Source organism: Bos indicus, chromosome 1 (assembly GCF_029378745.1).
Source record: "Bos indicus isolate NIAB-ARS_2022 breed Sahiwal x Tharparkar chromosome 1, NIAB-ARS_B.indTharparkar_mat_pri_1.0, whole genome shotgun sequence".
NCBI lineage: Eukaryota > Metazoa > Chordata > Mammalia > Artiodactyla > Bovidae > Bos > Bos indicus.
In genome coordinates, this window is record NC_091760.1 from 131,441,244 (window position 1) to 131,462,054 (window position 20,811).

Here is a 20,811-nt window from a genome sequence, read left to right on the forward strand (position 1 = left end):
GGAGGCGGTCACTGAGTGAGGGGGACCCCTCCCCACCTCCTCCACACCCCATCCCGTTGCAGGGAGGACCCAGACCTTGGTCAGACTCTGCTGTTCCTCTTCACTTGCTTTTCTACTCTTCTAGTGTCAGACCAGCAGAAGCAGCATCCCCTGGGGACTCGGCTAGAAATGCAGATTTTCAGATTCTCAAGTCCCAGACTGCACAGACTGAATCAGAACTTCTGGGGCAGGGCCTAGCCATTTCTGTCTGAATGCCCTCCCGGGCATTCTGGTGCTTGCTCAAGTTTGAGGACCTCTGTGCGTCCCACAGCTCTCTGCAATGGTCGCACACTAAGAATCTCCTGGGCTGCTTGCAGCTCTGGAGGAGCAACCGGCCGCCTGCTGCCTAGATCACCACACGCGGGGCAGAGCTTCGGGCAGCAGTAGTACACAGAGCTCCAATGCTGATTTCAATATACAGCCCAGTTGGGGCTCATGCCCTGTGCAGACTCAGCAGAGAATTGACCCTGGGGGCGAGGGAGGATCTATTAAAACACAGACTGCTGGGCTCCACCTCCTAACATTTTGATTCAGTCCGGTTGAAGTGGTGGAGTAGGAAATGGCAACTTCCCTGGGGAATTCCATGGACAGAAGAGCCTGGTGGGTTACTGTCCACGGGTTGCAAAGAGTCAGACACGGCTGAGCGACTAACTCACACACAGGTTGGAGTGGGGATCTGAGAATCTGGGTTTTTAATAAGTGACAGGTGGCTCCCGTGCCATGGCTTACACTACACTTTGAGAACCGCTGCTCTAGACCAATTGGTCTTCAGGCGTGACTGTTGTTAGAAGATCTGGGAAGTTTCACAAATAGATCTTAAGGCCTGGGGCTAACCCTCCAAGATTCTGATGTACTTAGCTTGGGATGGAGCCCAGGTGTTTCAAATAAGCAACCAAGGGATAAGATTACTACTTGACATTGAGCTCCTTGAGGGTTTTCTTTCGTGTCCCCAGTGCTGGCCTGTTCACACTCATATTACTTGTCAGTAGGCTGGTCCACCTCTAACCACAGTGGCCCCTGGCATTAGACCTGAAGAGCACTTCTGGGAGGTCTACCCTGACTCACCCTGGACGGCCCCTTTATAGCAGTAATCACATTGTATTTTAATTGCCTGTTTCATTACCCTCTGGGTCAGTAGGTCTTCCCTGGTGGCTAAGCGGTAAAGAATCAGCCTGCAATGCAGGAGTTGCAGGAGACGCAGGTTTGATGCCTGGGTCGGGAAGATCCCCTGGAGGAGGGCATGGCAACCCACTCCAATATTCTTGTCTGGACAATCCCATGGACAGAGGAGCCTGGTGGGCTATAGTCCATGGGGTCGCAAAGAGTTGGTCATGCCTAAAGCGACTTAGCACGCATGCACACTGGGTCAGTATTTCTTAAGGAGTGGTCTGTGGGTCACCTCCATCAGAATCATCTGAGCAAGTAAAAATGCAGATTCCAGGGCCCTTCTCCAGATCCGTGGAATCAGACTCTGGAAGGTGGGGCCAGAGAATCTGTACTTTAAACCCATGCAATTCTATTGTGTATAGTTGGAGGGAGAACACCTAATTTAGACAGTAGACTCGAGGGGAGCAGGCAGCTGTCTGTCCACAGTATATATGTGTATACATATATCATGAATGTGAATCAAATCATTATGCTGTGCATCTTAAATGTATACAGTGCTGTATGTAAATTATACTCAATAAATTTGGGTGGGGAGAGAGGGGAGGAAGAATGGAGCCGGGGGAACAAGCTGCTGTTGAGAGTCAGAACCCCAAAAGTTCTGAGTCAACCTGGGACGGGACTGATCCAGATCTTGAAGGTCCAGGGGATGAGGATCTCAAAGGTGGGTGGAGGGTCTGCTGCCGTGATTCCCAGAGGAACAACTTGGGGATGGACCCTCAGGTGGGGTCGGTGGCCCTGGGTCATAGGCTGGAGACCATGACTCCTGGCTGGGTGCACTGGGGCTTTGGGAGCGGAGGTTCTGGGCACCCCGGCTGACCTTGGTGGTGTCTTGTGCTGCAGAGCTGGAGGACTCCCACAGCGGACAGCAGAAGGTGCTAGAAGCCCTGAGGCGAAACCCCACCTTGCTGAAGCAGTTCAGGCCAGTCCTGGAGGACACCTTGGAGGAGAAGCTGGAAAGCATGGGGATAAAGAGAGTGAGTTCCGGTACCACCGTGGCAGGGCCGCACCTACCATGTGGACGCAGGGCGTTCTTAAACCAACAAAGGGTCAATTGTTCTTTATAGTGTAGGCTTATTCATCTCGTTCGTTCCGGTGGGGCACCCTTGGTGTCCGGGAATGTAAACCCACGCAGCTGGCACTGCGATCTCTTCTGTTTCCTCCAGTGGCTTCCTGAGATGTCATCCCGTGTCCTGACCTCTCCGTGCTCTCCACTTACTGGCTGCTTTCTCTGTGTCTCTATTGCTTTTTCTTTGTTGTCGTTCACATATTCAACAAATATTTATTGAGCACCTTTATGCTAACTGTTGTACTAGGTTCTGAGAAAACTGGAGAAGGAAATGGCAACCCACTCCAGTATTCTTGCCTGGAGAATTCCATGGACAGAGGAGCCTGGTGGGCTACAGTTTATGGGGTCACAGAGTCGGACACAACTGAAGTAACTTAGCACACACGCATGCTGAGAATACAGCGATGAATTAGAACTGAAAATTTTTTTCATGGAGTTTATAGATGGTAGGGAACTCAGATACTAAACAATGCTTTTCCAGAATTTAATAACTTAACATTGTGAAATGCTCTGCAAGTGAAGTATTGGATACTATAAGAATGAATAATAAGGGGATGTGCCTTAGTTTGAAGGTCCAGGTCTGATGGTGGACATTAAGTGGACAAGGGATTCCCTGGTGGCTCAGACGGTAAAGAACCCACCTGCAATGCAGGAGACCTGGGTTTGATCCCTGGGTTGGGAAGATCCCCTGAAGGGAGTGGCAACCCACTCCAGTATTCTTGCCTGGAGAATTCCGTGGACAGAGGAGCTGCCTGGCGGGCTACAGTCCATGGGGTTGCCAAAAAACTCAACTGAGTGACTAATACTTTCACTTTTCATATTGATATTATTTTGACAACTTACAATTAGATAGTCTTGGTGGATCTATTAAACAAGATGTCCCATCTTCTATTGGACAAAGGGACCGTATTTTCTGACAAGAGGAATTTAATTGGCTCAATCTGGCCTTTGGAGCGGTGAAGTGTCTATCATCAGTAGCACCCTGGCCATGCCCACTCAGCAGGTGGCTGTGGGTGGAGCAGGCTCTGAAAGCCCTATCTGGTACAAATTAATATTTGAACACCATTGTTTTCTCATGCTCCTGTTCAACCAGAGTATGGATATTATCATTAAAGGCATCAATGAAATCCATGATTAAAAACACCCACCTTATTACTAAGGCAGCTGGAATATCACATCATTGAGGATACTTTGTGTATAGAGTAAAATAAGAAAAAAACCCAAACACCTAGGTTTAATTTAGCAAAGATGCCCCTTAATCATTGACTTTTTTCAACTACCGCTCAATCTAACTTTGGCCTTATGTTCAGACTTGATTAAAACATTTCTTCTAATCTTAAATTATTCCTCAAGGGTGGATGTCAAAAGCCCAAGAAACTTCCATTAAGTGTTGGAAGGGTGCCTGGCTTCGATTTTTTGCAGTTGATGTTTTCAACCATTGTCAGCCACGGAGGACAATGTTTCTGGCCAGATGATGATGCAAGTACAGAAAGGAGCAAGCCGCAGTCTCCCACAAGGATAGTGGAGAGGCATGTCCCATCTCAGCCTGTATGCTTGATGTTGATAGAACTGTGCGTAGCCCCTCTGCATCATCTCTCTGCTCGTGCTTTGCTGGGGCTCCCAAGCCCTAGCCCACCTCACTTTCAGCAGCCTGCTCGCCCTGCCCTGATGCTCAGCTCATCTCTCCCAGAGGCACCAGCATGGATCCCAGCGACTCCCAGGCCAGCAGCAGGTGTGAGAGGCCGAGGGAGGGAGGAGGGGAGCCCATCTCCAAAGGGGACCTCTGTGTCTTCCAGGATGCCAAGGGAATTCCCGCTCAGACCCTCAGACACCTGGAGTCCATCCTGCGAGCCCAGCGGGAGCAGAAGGCCAGGAGGTTTTCTGAGTTTCTGAGCCTGAGGGAGAAGCTCATTAAGGAAGCCACCGGCAGAGTCAAGGACAGACAGAGGGACCGGGCCCCGGTGTCCCAGCCAGAGGGCGAGGTGCCAGGTGAGCTGGCAAGAGGGCCTGCTTGGGACTGGGAGCTGGGAGGGTTCAGGCTTGTGTGGAGGAGGGATATAATCTCTGTCCTCATCGGGGTGTTGCCTGTTGCTCAGAAGGTCCAGACAATAGGGCTCTTGCAGGTGGCTGAGTCCAAAAGACCTCTGTTGGAAAAACAGGGTCTAGGGGTGGGGTGGTCACCCGGGTCCCTCAGGGAAGCAGAGGAGAACCAGGGCCATTGTCCTTGCTCAGACACAAGGCCTCCTCAGCAGCTCAGTTCTGCACTGTTTTGCTTGTTTGGACCACAGGCTGAACTTGGCTCCAGCAGAGTGTTGTCAGCACAGGGGCTCCAGATGGAAGCAAGGATCAATCAAATGGAATATTCTGCCCTAGAGCAGTGGGAGGGCATGAGAGGCTGGGCCAGTTCAGCAGGCAGACATATCCTCAGAGCTCAGACTCCTTCCCTGGGCGAGCCAGCTGCTTTGTCACTGGGGGTTGTGACAAGGAAAGGCCCTGTGGTTCCTGTGGAAGACTGAAGGATGTGAGTGAGGACCCTCTGGTCTCTGTCCTCAGGGAACTTAGGGAGCAAGGGAATTGTGTCTTTGCACCAGGAGCCCCCATCTCTAGAGGGGTCCCAGATCCTCATGCAGGGCGATGCCCTAGCTCCTTGCAGTCATGGGAGTATGTGGTCAGAGGAGGGTCACTTGTGTTATCTCCTCATGTCCAGGCAGACCCAACCTAAGCTCTTTGTGCAAAGGAAATTTCCAAAGTGTGGTCCACACATCTCTGGGAGGTATGCAAGATGATTTTAGTTATCCGTACTTTAGTTATCTGTTATTTGGTACATGAATCAATAATTTTAAGATTTAATCTTTATTTTTCTTTATGTACATTGGAAAAATATTACTAACATAGCAACCCTGAAAGCTCATGGAAATGATTACTTGGGTAAGTATAAAGTGGGAATTTTATGTTTAAAAGTGGTATCATTTTCTATAAAAATGTTACATAGAAAACAGGACAGTTGGTATGAGAATATGGTAAAAATTATATCAATGGTCTGGGTAACTCTGTTCTATTTGGTTTAAACACCTGACCTTAAAATCACTAAGGAAAGGATAGTTTTCAGTTTCACACAGAAAGAAATCTCAGACCGAAGGAAATTTGTCACAAAGCCCTCTGCCTCAAATGCTCCTTCATTCCTAATTTGTTTAATTTAGTGCAGTATTTACTGAGGTGCAGTATTTACCCTGGTTTGATTCCTGAGTCAGGAAGGTCTGCTGGAGAAAGGTTAGGCTACCCACTCCAGTATTCTTGCCTGGAGAATTCCATGGACCGAGGAGCCTGGTGGGCCACAGTCCAAGGGGTCACAAAGAGTCAGACATGACTGAGAGACTTTCACTTTTCCCTTTACTGAAGTTGATCTGGGCCAGGGCCTGCCCCTCAGCTGGAAACCAGCCAGAACTAGGTGATGTGATGGGGCCCAGCACAGGCCGGGGCAGCTTAGAGGAGAGGGGACAGGCCCTGGGGTTGAGGGCTGGAGGGGTGGATGGAAGCCCCTCCTTGTCCTGGTTTCCAAGAGAAGAGAAAGGCTTCTTGCTCTTGTGGTGCCACCCCCTCCCCCAGCGCTTGTGCCTGTGGTCCCAGAACCTGGGGTGGAAGCATCCCTGCCCCCCACTGTCTCTCTCCCCTTCCCTGGGGCGGGGTGGGGGGCTGTTCCTTCTCAGGGCCCGTTACTGACCTATGGGATGAGCTCTGTTCTCTTGGCATTTCGTAGGCCTCTTTCTGGCTCTGCACCCCCATGTGCTCTTCTTCTAGTCCTCAGGAGTGCTGTACAAATGCGCACCTCCTGTCTCTGCTCAGACCATGCCTCTTTTGTCTGGAGGCAAAGATGGGGGATGTAGTCTAGTCAGTGGCAAAAGCCTGAGATTTGGGGTGACTGACCACCTGGGTTTGCATCTGCCATGGATTCCCATGGAATCGTGGGTCTTGAGCAAGTTCCTGAAGCTCTGGAAGCCTGTCTGGGGCTAAATGGATGTTGGATGTAAAGTGCTTAGCTTGGTCTGTCCACTGTAACTGTAGCTATTATTATTTTCCCTCAGCAAGTTTACTTTAACAAGTTGCCTTTAGGTTACTCTTTCCTAGAAGGCCCACTTCTGTGTGAATGCATCCTCCGAGAGTAGTGCATTTCAAACACTTTTAACTTTGAACTACAGTAAGAAATGCATTTTATGCTGTGGCTCAGTCCATACTTTGGAGTTTCATGAACCAGTACTTACTTTGCCTCCCTGTGATGTACTTTCTCTGCTCTTCTCTTTGCATAAAAAAATCGTGGGTCCTGCAGAACAGCCCCACTCCCCGCCCCCACCACAACCCGCCCCCACGCTTGACCCTCCTGGTAATTGGGAAGAGGGAGGGGCTCTGTCTGATTTCCTGCCTTAAACACTCCAGCTACAGGCCCCTTCTGGGAGGAGGTGTATGGATCTTGACAGCCCAGGTGGTCCTACAGTGCCCTCTGGTGGCATCAAGGCCTTCCTGCAAGGCTGCCTGAACTCCAGTAGCAGCCGCTGGAGTTGGGTAGACAGGGTAGGTGGCCTTGGCAGGGCCAGCTTCTCGGATTGTGTCAGGGGTGGGCTGCAGACACGCTGGGCTTCCTTAGACCTGCTGCCTCCCCTGGGTCTCCTGGAATGATGACATGACCCCGGAACACCAGCTGCTCTTCTGGTCTTTGATAGAACCTGGTGCCCAGGCTTGGCTGGCCGTGGGATACTTGGGGTGGGGGAAATAATTAAATCTGCTGTGGTAATAGCAGTACACTGCACAGAGTGACTTGTTCTTTTCCAGTGTGTTGGAGCCTCTTTCTGCCTCCTCTTGGGCTTGAGAGTCCAGATGGATATGCCCTGAAACGCGTTCTTATCTGTGTTTCTAGTCAAAAGCCAGCAGAGCCCGCTGGTCACCAAAGAGGTCCAGCCAAAGGCCAGGACCCTGCATGTGGCACAGCCATCCAAGCCGGCAGAGCCCCCTGTGACAAGTCTTCAGAGCCGCAGCAGCCATAGCCTGGGCCTGGCCCCGGGGCCCAGCCCTACTCCTCGCTCCAGAGCATCTGGACCCCCCGGCACCCCTGCTTCCCCAGGGCCTGGGCTGAGGTGAGCTGGGCTCTGCATTCTCACAGGGTCCGTGGTGTGACTCCCACCCTGTCCCGGGCCCCCCACTGGCTTCTGCAGACAGGTGAGGGGCAGAGAAAGAAGTGAACAGGAGGGGCCTCAGGTGGGGTCCAACCCATGAAGAGACTGGAGTCCCTTGCTCCTGGGACTCCAGGAGCCAGGCCAGAGCAAACCTCCCCTCCTCTTACGACTCATCCCCAAGCCCCAGTTGCCACCCTGGAGGGGCTGGGTCTTCATCTTCTAACAGAGGGTGGCTGCCCCTCTCCAGATGACTCCTGGCTGGTGTCTGGGCCCAGGGGTGCCAGGGGCAGGACTGGCTCTGGGCCAACCAGCTTGCAAGTGGTGAAGTGTGGCTCTGACCATCTTCCTTCCAGCTCACGCACTCCTCATTTCCTCTCCTTCTTGACAGTACGCCCCCGTTCAGTTCTGAAGAGGACTCGGAGGGAGATGCTGGGCCGCGTGCATCCCTGCAGCCCCCGAGAGTTCCTTCAAGGGTGGGGCCCCGGCCGCAGGATGACTGGGACTGGTCTGACACTGAGACCTCGGAGGGGAGTGCCCAGTCCCCTGGCAAGGGCTCGGGTGGGCTGGCCTCCTCAGGTGAGGAAGGTTTTCTTATAAGACTATTAATGAGGCTTGTAGCTTCTGGGCTTCAGTTGCATTTTCTAGCCAAAGTTTAAAGAATACAGAGCTTAGGTTTTGTCTTTCCAAAGGCAGAAAGTGGACAAGCTGGGGGGTAATCCCAGTTCTGTGCCATCTGTCAAGTCTACAGTGTCATGAATTCTGTGGAACTTCATCTTGTCCATGGCATGGTCCCAGCCTGCCAGCCCATCTAACCCACCAGAACCAGATCTCTGGAGAAGAACTGACGACCTGCCAGGTGGATGATAGGGTGTAAACATCTAGGAACTGGGAATGTGGAGTCTTTGAACACGCTTTGGGCTCTGTCACTTGCTCCCTGTGTGCTGGTGTGGAGAGTTTTGGTTCCTGTGTTGTAAAGGGAGGTATCTGGATAAGATGAGTGATGAGGGGCAAGGAACATAGTATGAATATAATAGACCCTTAACTAACTGGTTTTTAATCAATCAGTGAGCCAAGGGTCATCATCACTCTGGACCTCTGCTCAGGCCCCCAGACATTTGAATCCTGGAAGGCCATGGCTGGCTCCCTGCTTCCTGGCCAGTCCTGAGGTCTGAACATCCACCTTGCTTTCTCACACTGAAAATGTAGTCACTGCTTAGCCCCCTTCCTGTGAGGAGTTCATAGAAAGTGGATCTGGCCCCACAGCCCTGAGCGAATTTATATTGATGATATTTCTTCATTTCTCTGTGAAGATGTTGGAGGAAAAACTACACATTAATCTTGCAGTTCATGTACTGACTGAGCAGCGGTTCCTCCTGCTAAGAGGAAAGGGCAGCTTGCTAAGCTGCTGTGCCCAGCTGTGCCCTTCAGGACATAGTACATTTCTGGATGTTCCAAGCCTCTCTTCCCTGCCCATGCTGGCCTGAGCCTCTCTCTCTTTGCCTGTCTTCTACTGCTTTTGTCTTTCCTTTTTCCCTTCGGACTCTTCTCCACGCTCCCTTTATCCACACTGGACCTGGGACGTGACCCATGGGGATGATGCAGTCATACTCTGGTTGCCTTCCAGGAACACTGGTGCAATCGATGGTCAGAAACCTTGAGAAGCAGTTGGAGGCTCCAGCCAAGAAGCCTGCTGGAGGGGTCAGTCTGTTCTCAGTGCCCAGTGCTGGGCCACAGAGAGCTGCTGTGCCAGGAGGAAAGCCCCAGGTAGGCTGGAGGACCTAGGAGGCTCCCCTGCAGTCTCCTACCGAGCCAGCTCGAGTTTGGGGCCCTGGACGGGGCCGGAGGGAGGGCCCGTGTGTGACACTACAGTTGCCCTCCTGCCCCTCGCCTCCTCTGCCCCTGCAGGAGTGGCACGATGCCCAGTCTCCAGTGCTTGTTGTTCGTGTCCCTTGTTAACATCGAAAAGCCTCGTGGTTCATTACATGAACCACTGCTCAGCGGGTTGTTTCTCCCAGCCACGCACACCCCCACTTCTGGCTCTGATGGGGCCTGGACCTGGCTTTGTGCCTGGCTTCCAGCAGTAGCTGCTCTATTCGGGCTCCAGCTCATCCCACAGCCAAGCTCTCCCCTTTCTTCACTCCCCGAGGACCCCAGCGCAGGACTGTGTGCAGAGCAGACTGCTCCACAGTACACAGTGGGGATATTAGGCACCTTTGTTCCAAATATCCAAGGCCATTTCCTCATCACTAAGAATGTCTTAATGGCCTTGCCTCTCTCCAGCTCCAGCTGCCATCACATTTATCGCTCAGATGCTCAGCATCCCAGACCATTCCTGTTAGGATGTCCTTGCCACCTCCCCTCTCCCCATAAGGGAACCACTTCTGTATTCCTGTTGTGTTTTCTTAGGCAGAAACATTTCTGGCTCTTGTAATTTTACCCTCCCTTCTCAATCAGAATGATGCATCCTAGGATGACCTATGTTATTGCTCTAAAATTCAGAAATAATGGGCAATCACTTTTTGGTTTTTCCCAGAATACACCTCCCCTGGCAACCCCGACACCCACCCTGTGCTATGTGATATGTTCGGTTTATTATGTAGCTCATGTGTGTTTGTGAGTAATGAGTCTAAATGATTCAAAATGTATTCAAAAAGAATTCATCGTCAGTTGTGAGAGAGCACCAACCGCCCAATGCAGGTTGAGGCACTGTCCAGAGCCTGCTTGCCACCTGGGGCCCTGGAGGTTTCTGATTGGTTGTCCTTACGTTCCAAGGCAAATGGTCTGGGCACTGAGAGCTCAGGTGGGGGTGGGGTGACCGTGATTCTGGTTCCGGGACAGCCTGGGAGTTTGGCCCACTCTTGGCTCCCCTGTTGGCCCTAGCTCAGACCTTTTCCAGGCTGAAGGATCCCTGCACTTGGAGTTCCCCTCACGCACCTTTGGTCAGAGTGTTTCCCAGCCCTGGACCAGCAGTCTGTGGCAGGTGGGGTAGGTGCATTAGGCACTGGTACGTCAGCTCAGGAGTTTGGAGAAGTTAAGTCCCTGGACTTCCTCACTGTGGGCAGTTCAAAAATCTGGACAAAGTTTAAATTTCAACAAGAGAAACCTGATCTTCTACAGGCCTTGGGGCTGGCCTCAGTGTGGCCAGTGGAATTTCAGGGGTGTTTTGCAATGGCTGTGACCCCAGGTCTCTGAAGCAGGTTCTCAAAGACATGGACATGAGAAGATGGGAGGAGTAGCGCCCCTCCTGCTTTCTTCCAGATCTGCATTTTCTCCCCACATCCGTCCTCCCTGGTCAGATGCATTTTCTTCTCCCCTGTTCTCCCTGCAGCTTTCTGAGGATGAGAGTGACTTGGAGATCTCTTCCTTGGAAGATCTCCCACAGAACCTAAACCAGAGAGAGAAACCGAAGCCCTTGTCTCGCTCAAAGCTCCCGGAGAAGTTTGGCACCAGCTCTTGGAGCCCCAGTCAACCCAGGGTCCCTGGCTGGTGAGCCCGCTTCTGATTCTGGCAGCCAGAGGACCAGCCTTGTCACCCAGCTGGGTGGGGCTGGCTCAGAACCCCCCATCGATGGGGCTGCTGGGCTTCTTGTCTTCCCCAGAAGCTGAGAGGTCTTCTCCTTGGACAGAAGCAGAGTAGAAGACAAATATGATTTCTCCCATCCCCCGTGAGAGCTCTGGCAGTGTCCCATGGGTCCCAGGGCTGAGAAAGGGTTGTAACAGGACCTTGAAAGAGCATCCTTAATCTACCTCCATGTTCGCTCCAGACTGAAAGGAGACACTTGGTCTCTACTCTTCAGCGTTTTGTAAACCTTGGCAACACTGTAGAGCTGGGTCTTTTATGGGGTCCTTTGGGGGACTTATGCCTGAGTCAGCCATTCAGTAATTGACCCAAAGTCATTTACTGAGGTCGTCTGGCCTCTTACTGCTGAGCCAGAGTGTAGGCAGAGATGAGGGGGGAGACGAAAAGTATGGGGTCATAACAGAGATTGGGGCGTTATGGAAGCACAGACAGAGCCTCTCAGTGCAGCTGGGTGTGAATGTGGAGCGCTGCCCGGAGCTGATGTCCTCAGGACCTGCTCATGGGTGAGAGGGAAGGCGGGCCACCTGGCTGGGGCCTCATATCCCCAAGGGACCACAAATTAAGTTTTGATAATATTTCTAAAATTAGGTTATATACATATACATGTCTATAGTATTTTTTTAATGTAAAGAGCATTAATTTATTATATATAAACGCTTAAATACAGCATGTTTATCACTCTCTGGTATTTCTTCCTTGTTTTTGGAGCTTCAGCAGAGACTGGGTGGGGGCCAGAGCCATCTGTACCCCAGCTGTCAGTTTAGGACTTTGGGGTGAAGTTGCCAAGATGGTGGTGGCAGTACAATGGGTTTGTTGGGGAGTCACTCCTGTGAAAGGTGAAGGCAGAAGAAGCTGGATCAGGGCAAGTGCTCAAATGCAGTGCGGGTCTGACCCCCAGGAGAGGAGAAGAGCAGCCAGCAGGAGTGGGCAAGGGGAGGCCAGACCGCTGTGTAGCTGACAGCCCCACCAAGTCAGTGGGAGCTCCAGAGCAGGCCCAGCCCACCAGGGAGTCCCCACTGGGCAGGATGGCCAGAGCCAGGCACCCCACCCTGCTTGGCCATGGACTGCGGTGCCCAGAAGAGTGAGAACTAGTAGAGCAGCCATAGTTTTCCCTAAAGGGAAGCCCAGCCGTTCACCTCCAGGCCTCATGAGTAGAGGGAGCAGAGAGATGAGCCCATGAGCAGAGCTCATGAGCCCATGAGCCTATCCCTGACGCCCAGCTTCAACCCTTATCAACTCAGCTCATGGCCAATCTGGCTTCATCTGTCTTTTCCCACTACCTTGGGTCTCTCCCCAGATCTCCATCCGGGCTTCTTTTGACCTCTGGGTGGTAAGCCTTGAGGTTCTAGCAGAAAGAACTAGGGGAAGTGAGGAGGAAAGGCATTGCCGAGGATAAAGGGGTCCGGGGGTGGGGAGGCTTGGGGGTATCATGGTACCAAGCTGTTCAGTGAGGCCAGGGCATGGTTTATGAAGGGCCTTATGTGGGACCCGGGGTCAGCCCACCTCTGCTGCTAGGGCGTAAATTCCCTTTGGGGTCTCATACCTTTGACCAGCTGAGAATATGTATGGATTATCCCAGTGACTCAGTGAGGAGGGGAAGGAAGGGGCAGTGAGTAGGGAGTGTTAGTGAGGTTCATCCCTTTCTCAGTATTCTGCCAACAAAGTCATGCTTTCCTATTCACAGGCTTTGGGCGAGGGAGGTTAAAAAAAAAAAAGATGTTTGTGGGGTCCCTTGCCACCTCCTGGTTTCCTGTAGCTCTGAGTGCACTACAGATGCCAGCTCCCCACATCACTGTGCACGCTGGGATCTCTGCCGCTTGTCCTCAGGGTTGTTTCTGATGTGGGAGGCTGCACGGACTACATGCAGGTACAGCCTGGAAGTGGCAGAGAGCTGACTCTACCAGGGCAGCCTGCACTCGAGGTGGAGTGGGAGTTGGTGAATAATTGCTCCAGCTTCCTGCGCTTTGGTTTGACAATTCGGAGGTTTATTCCACAGTTTTTCAAAGTCCCCAGGGTAGGTGAATCCCAGTTGCTGGCCTTTCTCCATCTGGTTTCACTTTTCTCACTCACATTTGCTTCTTGGGAGTACCTCTGAAATAAATTCACTTGTACCCAAATCTTTGCCTCAGGCTCTGCTTTCATGGTGACCCAAGTGAAATAGATGTGAAAGCCCATGTGTTTTCACACACACTGGTGATAATCACCCATGAAGAATGACTCTATTCCTGAATGTTCATAATTAAATTCTGTGTTTCCAAATCTGTTTTTCTACTTTGGAGACTAATGTATTAGTTTTTCATTTGCCAAGCTCTGAGGAATTGATACTTTTGAACCGTGGTGCTAGAGAAGACTCCTGAGAGTCCCTTGGACTGCAAGGAGATCAAACCAGCCAATCCTGAAGGAAATCAACCCTGAATATTCATTGGAAGGACTGATGTTGAAACAGAAGCTCTAATACTTTGGTCACCTGATTCAAAGAGCCAACTCATTGGAAAAGACCCTGATGCTGGGAAAATTGAGGGCAGGAGGAGAAGGGGGCTATAGAGGATGAGATGGTTGGATGACATTACCCACTCAATGGATATGTGTTGGAGCAACCTCAGGGAGATAGTGAAGGATAGGGAAGCCTGGTGTACTTCTGTCCATAGGGCCACAAAGAGTTGGACATGACTTAGCAACTGAGCAAATGCTGTTTACCCCTTCCCACTTTCAAATACATTGAAAAATTTAGGGGCAAGATTTATAAGAACTTTGGAACATGTGTATTAATCAGGGTTCTTGAGCTTCCCTTGTGGCTCAGCTGGTAAAGAATCTGCTTGCAATGCGGCAGACCTAGGTTCGATCCCTGGGTTGGGAAGATCCCCTGGAGAAGGGAAAGGCTACCCACTTAAGTATTCTGGCCTGGAGAAGTCCATGGATGACTGAGCAACTTTCAACTTTTCCAGGGAAACAGAAGCAATAGGATATAGATATAGATACAGATGTAGATTTAACTACACAGAAGAAATTTATTATAGGAATTGGCTTATACAGTATGGAGGCCAGGAAGTCCCTTGATCTGCTGTATGCAGGGTGGGGAACCGGAGAGCCCCTGGTGTTGGTCTTGGAGTGCAAAGGGCTGAGAACCAGGAGCTGGGATGCCCAAGGGCAGAAGATGGACATCCCACTCAAGAAAAGAGAGCTAAGTCATGCTTCCTTCTTTTTCCTCCCTTTCCGTTCAATTTGGGCCCTTGGTGGACTGAATGATGCCCAGCCAGGCTGGTGAGAGTGGTTTTCTTTATTCTGTCTACTGATTCAAATGCTAATCTCTTTCAGAGGCACCCTGAGAGACATACCCAGAAATAAAGTTTTCCCAGCTATCTGAGCATTCCTTTGCCCAGTCAAGTCGACACATAAAATTAACCATCACAATATGTAATGTATTAAATTATTTTAAAATGATCCAAACAGTAAGATTGATGTAGAAAAATTAGAAAACACAGATGATCCAAAAGAAAAATAAATTTGAATAACCCCCAATTCCAGAGTCAACTACTAGATATACAAGCACTGATTAAAAAAATACATATGTCTCCTTCCTACAGTTCAACTATATTTATTCTTCTCTAACTTGATTTTCCTTCTTGAAAAGAGATTATAAATGTCCTTACATCGGTACATATGTATCAACTTAATTATATTTAATGACCACATAGTATCACATGGAAAAGATTACAAAAATTTATTTAACCAGGCATTTCTACTTTGGGCCTTTGATTAATCATGGAATGATAAACAAATGTGTATATACATCTTTGTGCACTTAATTAAGATTTCCTTAGGATAAGTACTTAGAAGTGAGGTTGCTGAACCAACATGGTAATGAAAGCCAGCGCTGTATGCCAGGCACTGGTCCAAGCTTCTTATGAATATTCACTGAACTTCACAGCAACTCTTTGAGGTGATGATGCTCTTACAGTCATTTGGGGACCAGGGGCTGAGACATAGAGCAGTTAGGAAACTTGCCTTGAATCCTGTCTCCAGTAAGTGGTATGACTGGGATCCAATGGGGCTGGCAAGCCCTGGAGCCCTGGCTCCTCAGCATGTATTTTAGGGAATTTTTGTTACATAAACGCTCTCAGAAAACGTGAGCCACTTGAGTCTAAGGTTTGAGATGCTCCTTTGAGCATTCCCTTGCCACCAGGGGGTATCATTCATCTTTAAATGCCTGGACAACGTGGTATGTAAAAAATGAAACCTCATCTTTGAAAAAATTTACATTTTTTATTTTTCTCCTAAGGCAGGATTTTTTTTTTCATTTTCCTATTGATTATTTCTATTTTTTCTTTCATTAATTGCCTGATTATATTCTTGGTGCTTTTTTGGTCAGTTGATGCAATTTTCCTAGTTGCTTTTTTCTTTATGTGTTTATTATGGAAAATTTCCAGCATATATAAAAATACAGGGAATGTATAATGGCCTTGATGTTCTCATCACTCAGCTTTAATAATTATCAATATGTGATGACTCTTATTTCCTGCAAATCTCTTAGCAACCTCCCCCAAATAGTCATGTTATTGTATCTACAAATACTTCATATGTATCTTCCATATGTATTTTCTTTCCAAAATAACCACTATACCACCACCACTAAAAAAAAAATCAGTGATATCTTCTAAATATCATCTAATATCTACTGTGCTCATGTGTCCTCTCTTTCCCTGTATATTTAAGACTCTTTTAATCCATAGATTCCTTCTCTGCTTTCCCCTTCCTTCCCTCCCTCCCACATTTTCTTCCTCACAATCTTTATTATTATTTTGTTTTTGTTGCTAAAGAGATTCGGTTATTTGCCTAGAAGAATTCCCCTGGTTTGGATTTTGCTACTACATTGCTATGATGGTGTCTAATGCATTCCTCTTTCCCCTGAACTATCTGTAAATTTATAGTTAGATCTAAATACATGATCAGGCCTCCCTGGTAGCTCAGTTGGTAAAGAATCTGCAGGCAGTTCAGGAGACCTGGATTGATCCCTGTGTTGGGAAGATCCCCTGGAGAAGGAAATGGCAAACCATTCCAGTATTCTTGCCTGGAGAATTCCATGGACACAGGAGCCTGGTAGGCTGCAGTCCATGGGGTCGCAAAGAGTCTGGCATGACTGAGGGACTAATAAAGACCCAATACGTGATCAGTTTCAACTTTTATGATTTTTTTATTCTTTTTTGACAAGAACTTCTTATGTAGCACTATGCACCTCTGGTAGGAGGCACATAATGCCTGGTTCTCTCTTTTTATGGTGTTGGTGATGACATTGATGATATATTGAAGATCATTGCCAAATCTATTGATTAGGGATTTCCAAAATTCCTTTGGCATTTACTAGCTGGAAAACTTCTATAAGGGGAAATTCCCCAAATAGAACTGCCTGGTTGCCTTAAGATATAGTTTATATAGGTAAGGCACCTAAGAGACTGATTCTTTCCTCTTTCAAAATAATAAGATGGTTTCCTAGCATTCTCCGTGGGTACCATATGAACTCCTACATTGAAATATATTTGATTTGTTGAAATTGATTGTAGTTGTTATCCTTATTGTTGCTGAACTTGTCCCATCTTTGGCCAATGGGTGCCTCTTCAAGTTGGTTCCTGGGTCCTTTTGAATGACCTTGGTAATCTGATAGCTTCCTTGCTATCTGTTATGAGAGTGATCCAGGCTCATAGCATACATTTCCTGCCTCAGATTTGAAATTAGTAATTTCTCTGGGTGAATCCTGATTTCTTTTAGAGGAAAGTGGTATTTACAGACACAATCTGGGTGCAAGGGGTGCTGATTACTATTGGTCTTGTCATTACTTCTAAGCCCTTTCAGTGGACAGAGACAGGAAATAAACAAGTAAGAAAAGGTAAGTTCATACTGATATTTCCCATTCAAATTTATGACTACAGGATTTTTACTTTATTTCATTGATCTAACATCTATTTGTATCTTTTTTCTTCCGCTCTAAAGAGTCTTGGCTCCCAACAGCACAATCTCAGTCTCAGAATAGCAACACCAACTTTATTGTCCACAGTATGATAATTGGAAACAGTTTAACATTTATTGCTGTTACATTTTGGAGTTTTGGGGTCCTTAGGGTATATCCCACTGGGGATGTGCAGTTAAATTACTATGTTTTAAAATCACATCCAATAGTTTCTCTCTGTGGTTATGCTACTGAATGGCTATATAATTTGGTTTGCTTCTTCATTATACTTTTGATTTTTAGAGATTGTATCTTAATTAATTTGCTTCATATAGCTTATATATATGTATTGCTAATATATAAAAATATTAAAATTATACTATTATATTAAAAGTCTATACATATTGAAAATATTAATCCATTGTCACATTGCTGCTTTTTGTCTTTTTGTTTATAGGTTCCTTCTCATAGAGAGATGTTTAAAATTCTTATATATCTAACTGATGTTTTCCTTTATATCCAACTGATGTATGTCTTTGGTGTCAGAATTAGAAAGGCTTTTTTCATTCCAGTATTCATACAGTTTCAAATATATTTTTCTTTTACTTCTTTTACAAAATTTAAAATTTGACTGTTAATATATCTGGACTTTGTGTGTGGAGGATTGATGGCTATAAGCTGTGAGTTAGGGATGTTACCTATTTTTTTCCAAAAAATTAGCCAGGGGTCTCACCAACATTATTTGACAATTTATTCTTTCTTCATTTAAAAAAATATCCCCTTTATCAAATGTAAATCATTGTATGTGCTTAAGTCTGTTTTTGGACTTTTTATTATTCCATTAATTGACAGTTTTGGCACTGGAATTGTACTGTTCTTAATCATTAAAATTCATCATCTTGCAGGACACAAAATTATTTTTACCTCTCAGAATTTTACTACTGGCTAATTTTCAAAGTTGAAATTATATCAGATTCTTATAAGTGAACAAATAAACATGGATGGCTCAACATGCAGCTTCATGAATCCTAATTACAACTCATTTGAAATCCTAATTACAACTCATTTGATAGCAAAGCACTATCTTGAACCTTAATTGGGTATCTTTTGAATACTTCTAAGTAAAGTGTTCTGTTTCTCACAGTTCTTTCTGGATCTCACAATTCTTTCTGGATTTCCATCAGGCTGATTCTTTGTAGAGGGGAGCAGAGTCCATGTTAGTGTGGGGCGCCAGTGTGCTGTAGGCTCAATCAACAAAATGTGATTCAAGGTTAACGGCTTTTATTTTGCCGATAACAGAAAGTATGCAACAGTTAACACACTAGCACCATTATTTTATAGAAGATTTTTAATACCAGAAGAATGAGATGGGGTGAGTCTTGGAATAGAAAACTCAACTTCCCAAGAATAGGCCCCTTACAACGACATGCATCCCTCATTTCACTCATTCACTTTGAGATGTGGTGAACAAACAAAGGCTTGGTTATGGACCAGCTCTGGTCCCCAGCCTGGCACTCGGGAAGCACAGTTTGTATCTGTGGACCATCCGTTCCCTGATTGCACGACTCAACATGAAAACAAAAGTGTAATAAGTTGTATCTTCTGATGTAACTTCAATAATAAGCTTAACTTACGCATATAGGGGGCTTCCCTGGTTACTCAGATGGTGAAGAATCTGTCTGCAATGTGGGAGACCTGGGTTCGATCCCTGGGTCAGGAAGATATCCTGGAGAAGGGAATGGCTACCCACTCCAGTACTCTTGCCTGGGAAATCCCATGGACAGAGGAGCCTGGTGGGCTACAGTCCATGGGGTCACAAAGAGTTGGACACGACTGAGCGACTAACATGCATGTAGGGATAATAATGACTGGAAGTTTGTAATAGGTTGATGGCTACGTCCTGAAGAAGATTTTTTTTTTAATCATCTAAAAATCTGAACCTACAATTTAGGAAATAGAAGATGCTTTGATATCATGGCTGGAATCTAATAGTGATGGGAACCTGAGATACACAGTAAGACCATTTTCAGTTTTGGAAAATCTAAAGTGAAATGACGTAAGTTGATTTATACGCTGTTATCAATTCTCAGTTTATAGTGAATTGAAGTAAAGCAGACTCTAAAGTCAACAAAACTTCAGGTGTGATCCTGCACTTTTCACTCTACCTGATGTGTGTCTCCTGCCAGCTTGTGAGGGGAGATACTGAGATCCTTCAAATCCTCTGTGGGAGGAAAGGATGTGGAAAGAATCATTCTGATCCATATGGCCTACTCTGTCCTTGTGCCTGTGGCTATTATAGACATTTACACACCCGACTCCCTGCTGGACATAATGGTGCAGGTTCAGCATTAGAATAATAGAAGATAGAGCTGCCAGACACTAACATTTGCTAAGTTCTTTAGGGACGGGGATGTGTCGCTGATCCTTGTACCATCTGTTTCTGCAGAGATTAGACACTCGCCATCTGATACGCTGACAGGGCCGATTCCAAGTCAGTTATTGTGCCAGGGGTGTCTTCATATGTATGTCACGACGACATACCTAATGACAAGAGACAAGAACCAACCTAAGCAAGGAAAGAAACATATTCCCAAAGGATAGAGAGGACTCAGAATAAAGGTCAGAGGGGAGTCAATGGGAGGACCTGGACCAGGATGAGATAATAAACTGAACTGTTGCTGCCACTGCAATAACTGGTCTGTGTCACACCTTTGTAGGAATGAAGATGTGCTGCATACTTAACAGAGCCCATCGGTGGCATGGATCAAATGGATGGTCTAAAGGAGTGGAGGCTTGCCCTCTGCTCATTAAGTCTATGATTCTTTTTTTTTTTTTTTTTTTTAACATTAGCAACAATCTAACCTGAGGGAAAGCTCTATTTATTTATCTTTTAAATTAATATTTTTTTGTAATTTGGCCCTGCCGTGTGACATGTGGAGTCTTAGTTCCCCAACCAGGGATTGAACCCATGCCCCATGCAGTAGATGTGCAGAGTCTTAACCAGTGGAAAACCAGGGAAGTCCTGATTCCTTGATTTTGATCGTAATCAGAGATCTTATAGAGGAGATCCAGGAGAACTTGGGACCGATAGCTAAATCATAAAGGGTCCATCGAGCCCCAAGATTCAAGTGTCTTTTCTTTGCCATAGTTCAGCACAATAGTCATATAGAGAAAGTGCTTTGAGTTCCTGATCAGAAGTGGTATGTAGGCTTAGCAGCTGCTACTGCTTGTTTTATTTTCTGCAAAATCAGCCCACGGGTGCCTACCGTGTAGTGGCACTGTGGGCCACGGATTGGATGGCTCACGAGGACTTCTCAAGGGCATGTGGACCCCTCTGCAAGAGATAACCAGGGCTCTTCCATCCTTCACCACCACTCAGATCAGGTGGGCAGGACTTGGCAGATTGTCTTATTCAACTGGGCAACTGCCTTATCAATAAAAAAGCAAAAATCAAAAACCTTTGAAGATAAGTGTAGAGCAGGGACTTGTCGTGCTTTCCTGCTTACCCTTGTGTTGCCAAAGCCCAGCAGAGAGTCTTGTGTGGAAAAGGCAATCAATAGATACAGATGGGATTTCACAACCTGTGTTCTCAAGGAGACTCACTCTCAGGAGGTTTCCCCAGCCTGGAAGTATCCAACACCAGGGGACAACCCTGCACAGAAAAGTCCTTATGACCTCACTGCTTCCTCAGTTCTTTGCCATTTCTCTCAGTTTGTTTATAGATACATCTAATTGATTTGCCCATACCTGCCACATCCAGGCCTCATTCCATCAATCTGCTAGATAAACCCAGTCATGACTGAATCTCAGTCTGGGCTGACATGCCTTTGAGCTGCCGATGAATGTCCCCTACT

General features: G+C 47.3%; 1 protein-coding gene across 9 annotated transcripts in view; it reads left to right on the plus strand.

Annotated features, from left to right (window-relative positions):
- Positions 1-13,133, plus strand: part of DZIP1L (DAZ interacting zinc finger protein 1 like) — a 56,349-nt gene extending 43,216 nt beyond the window's left edge. For all 9 annotated transcript variants that reach the window (XM_019962021.2, XM_070794336.1, XM_019962018.2 and 6 more), the window contains 6 exons: positions 2,047-2,180; positions 4,069-4,261; positions 7,182-7,398; positions 7,826-8,013; positions 9,062-9,201; positions 10,766-13,133. In XM_019962021.2, the coding sequence (XP_019817580.2) occupies positions 2,047-2,180; positions 4,069-4,261; positions 7,182-7,398; positions 7,826-8,013; positions 9,062-9,201; positions 10,766-10,927 (1,034 nt within the window). In that variant the 3' untranslated portion in view covers positions 10,928-13,133. The remainder of the gene's footprint in view (positions 1-2,046; positions 2,181-4,068; positions 4,262-7,181; positions 7,399-7,825; positions 8,014-9,061; positions 9,202-10,765) is intronic.
- The last annotated feature ends 7,678 nt before the right edge of the window (positions 13,134-20,811 follow it).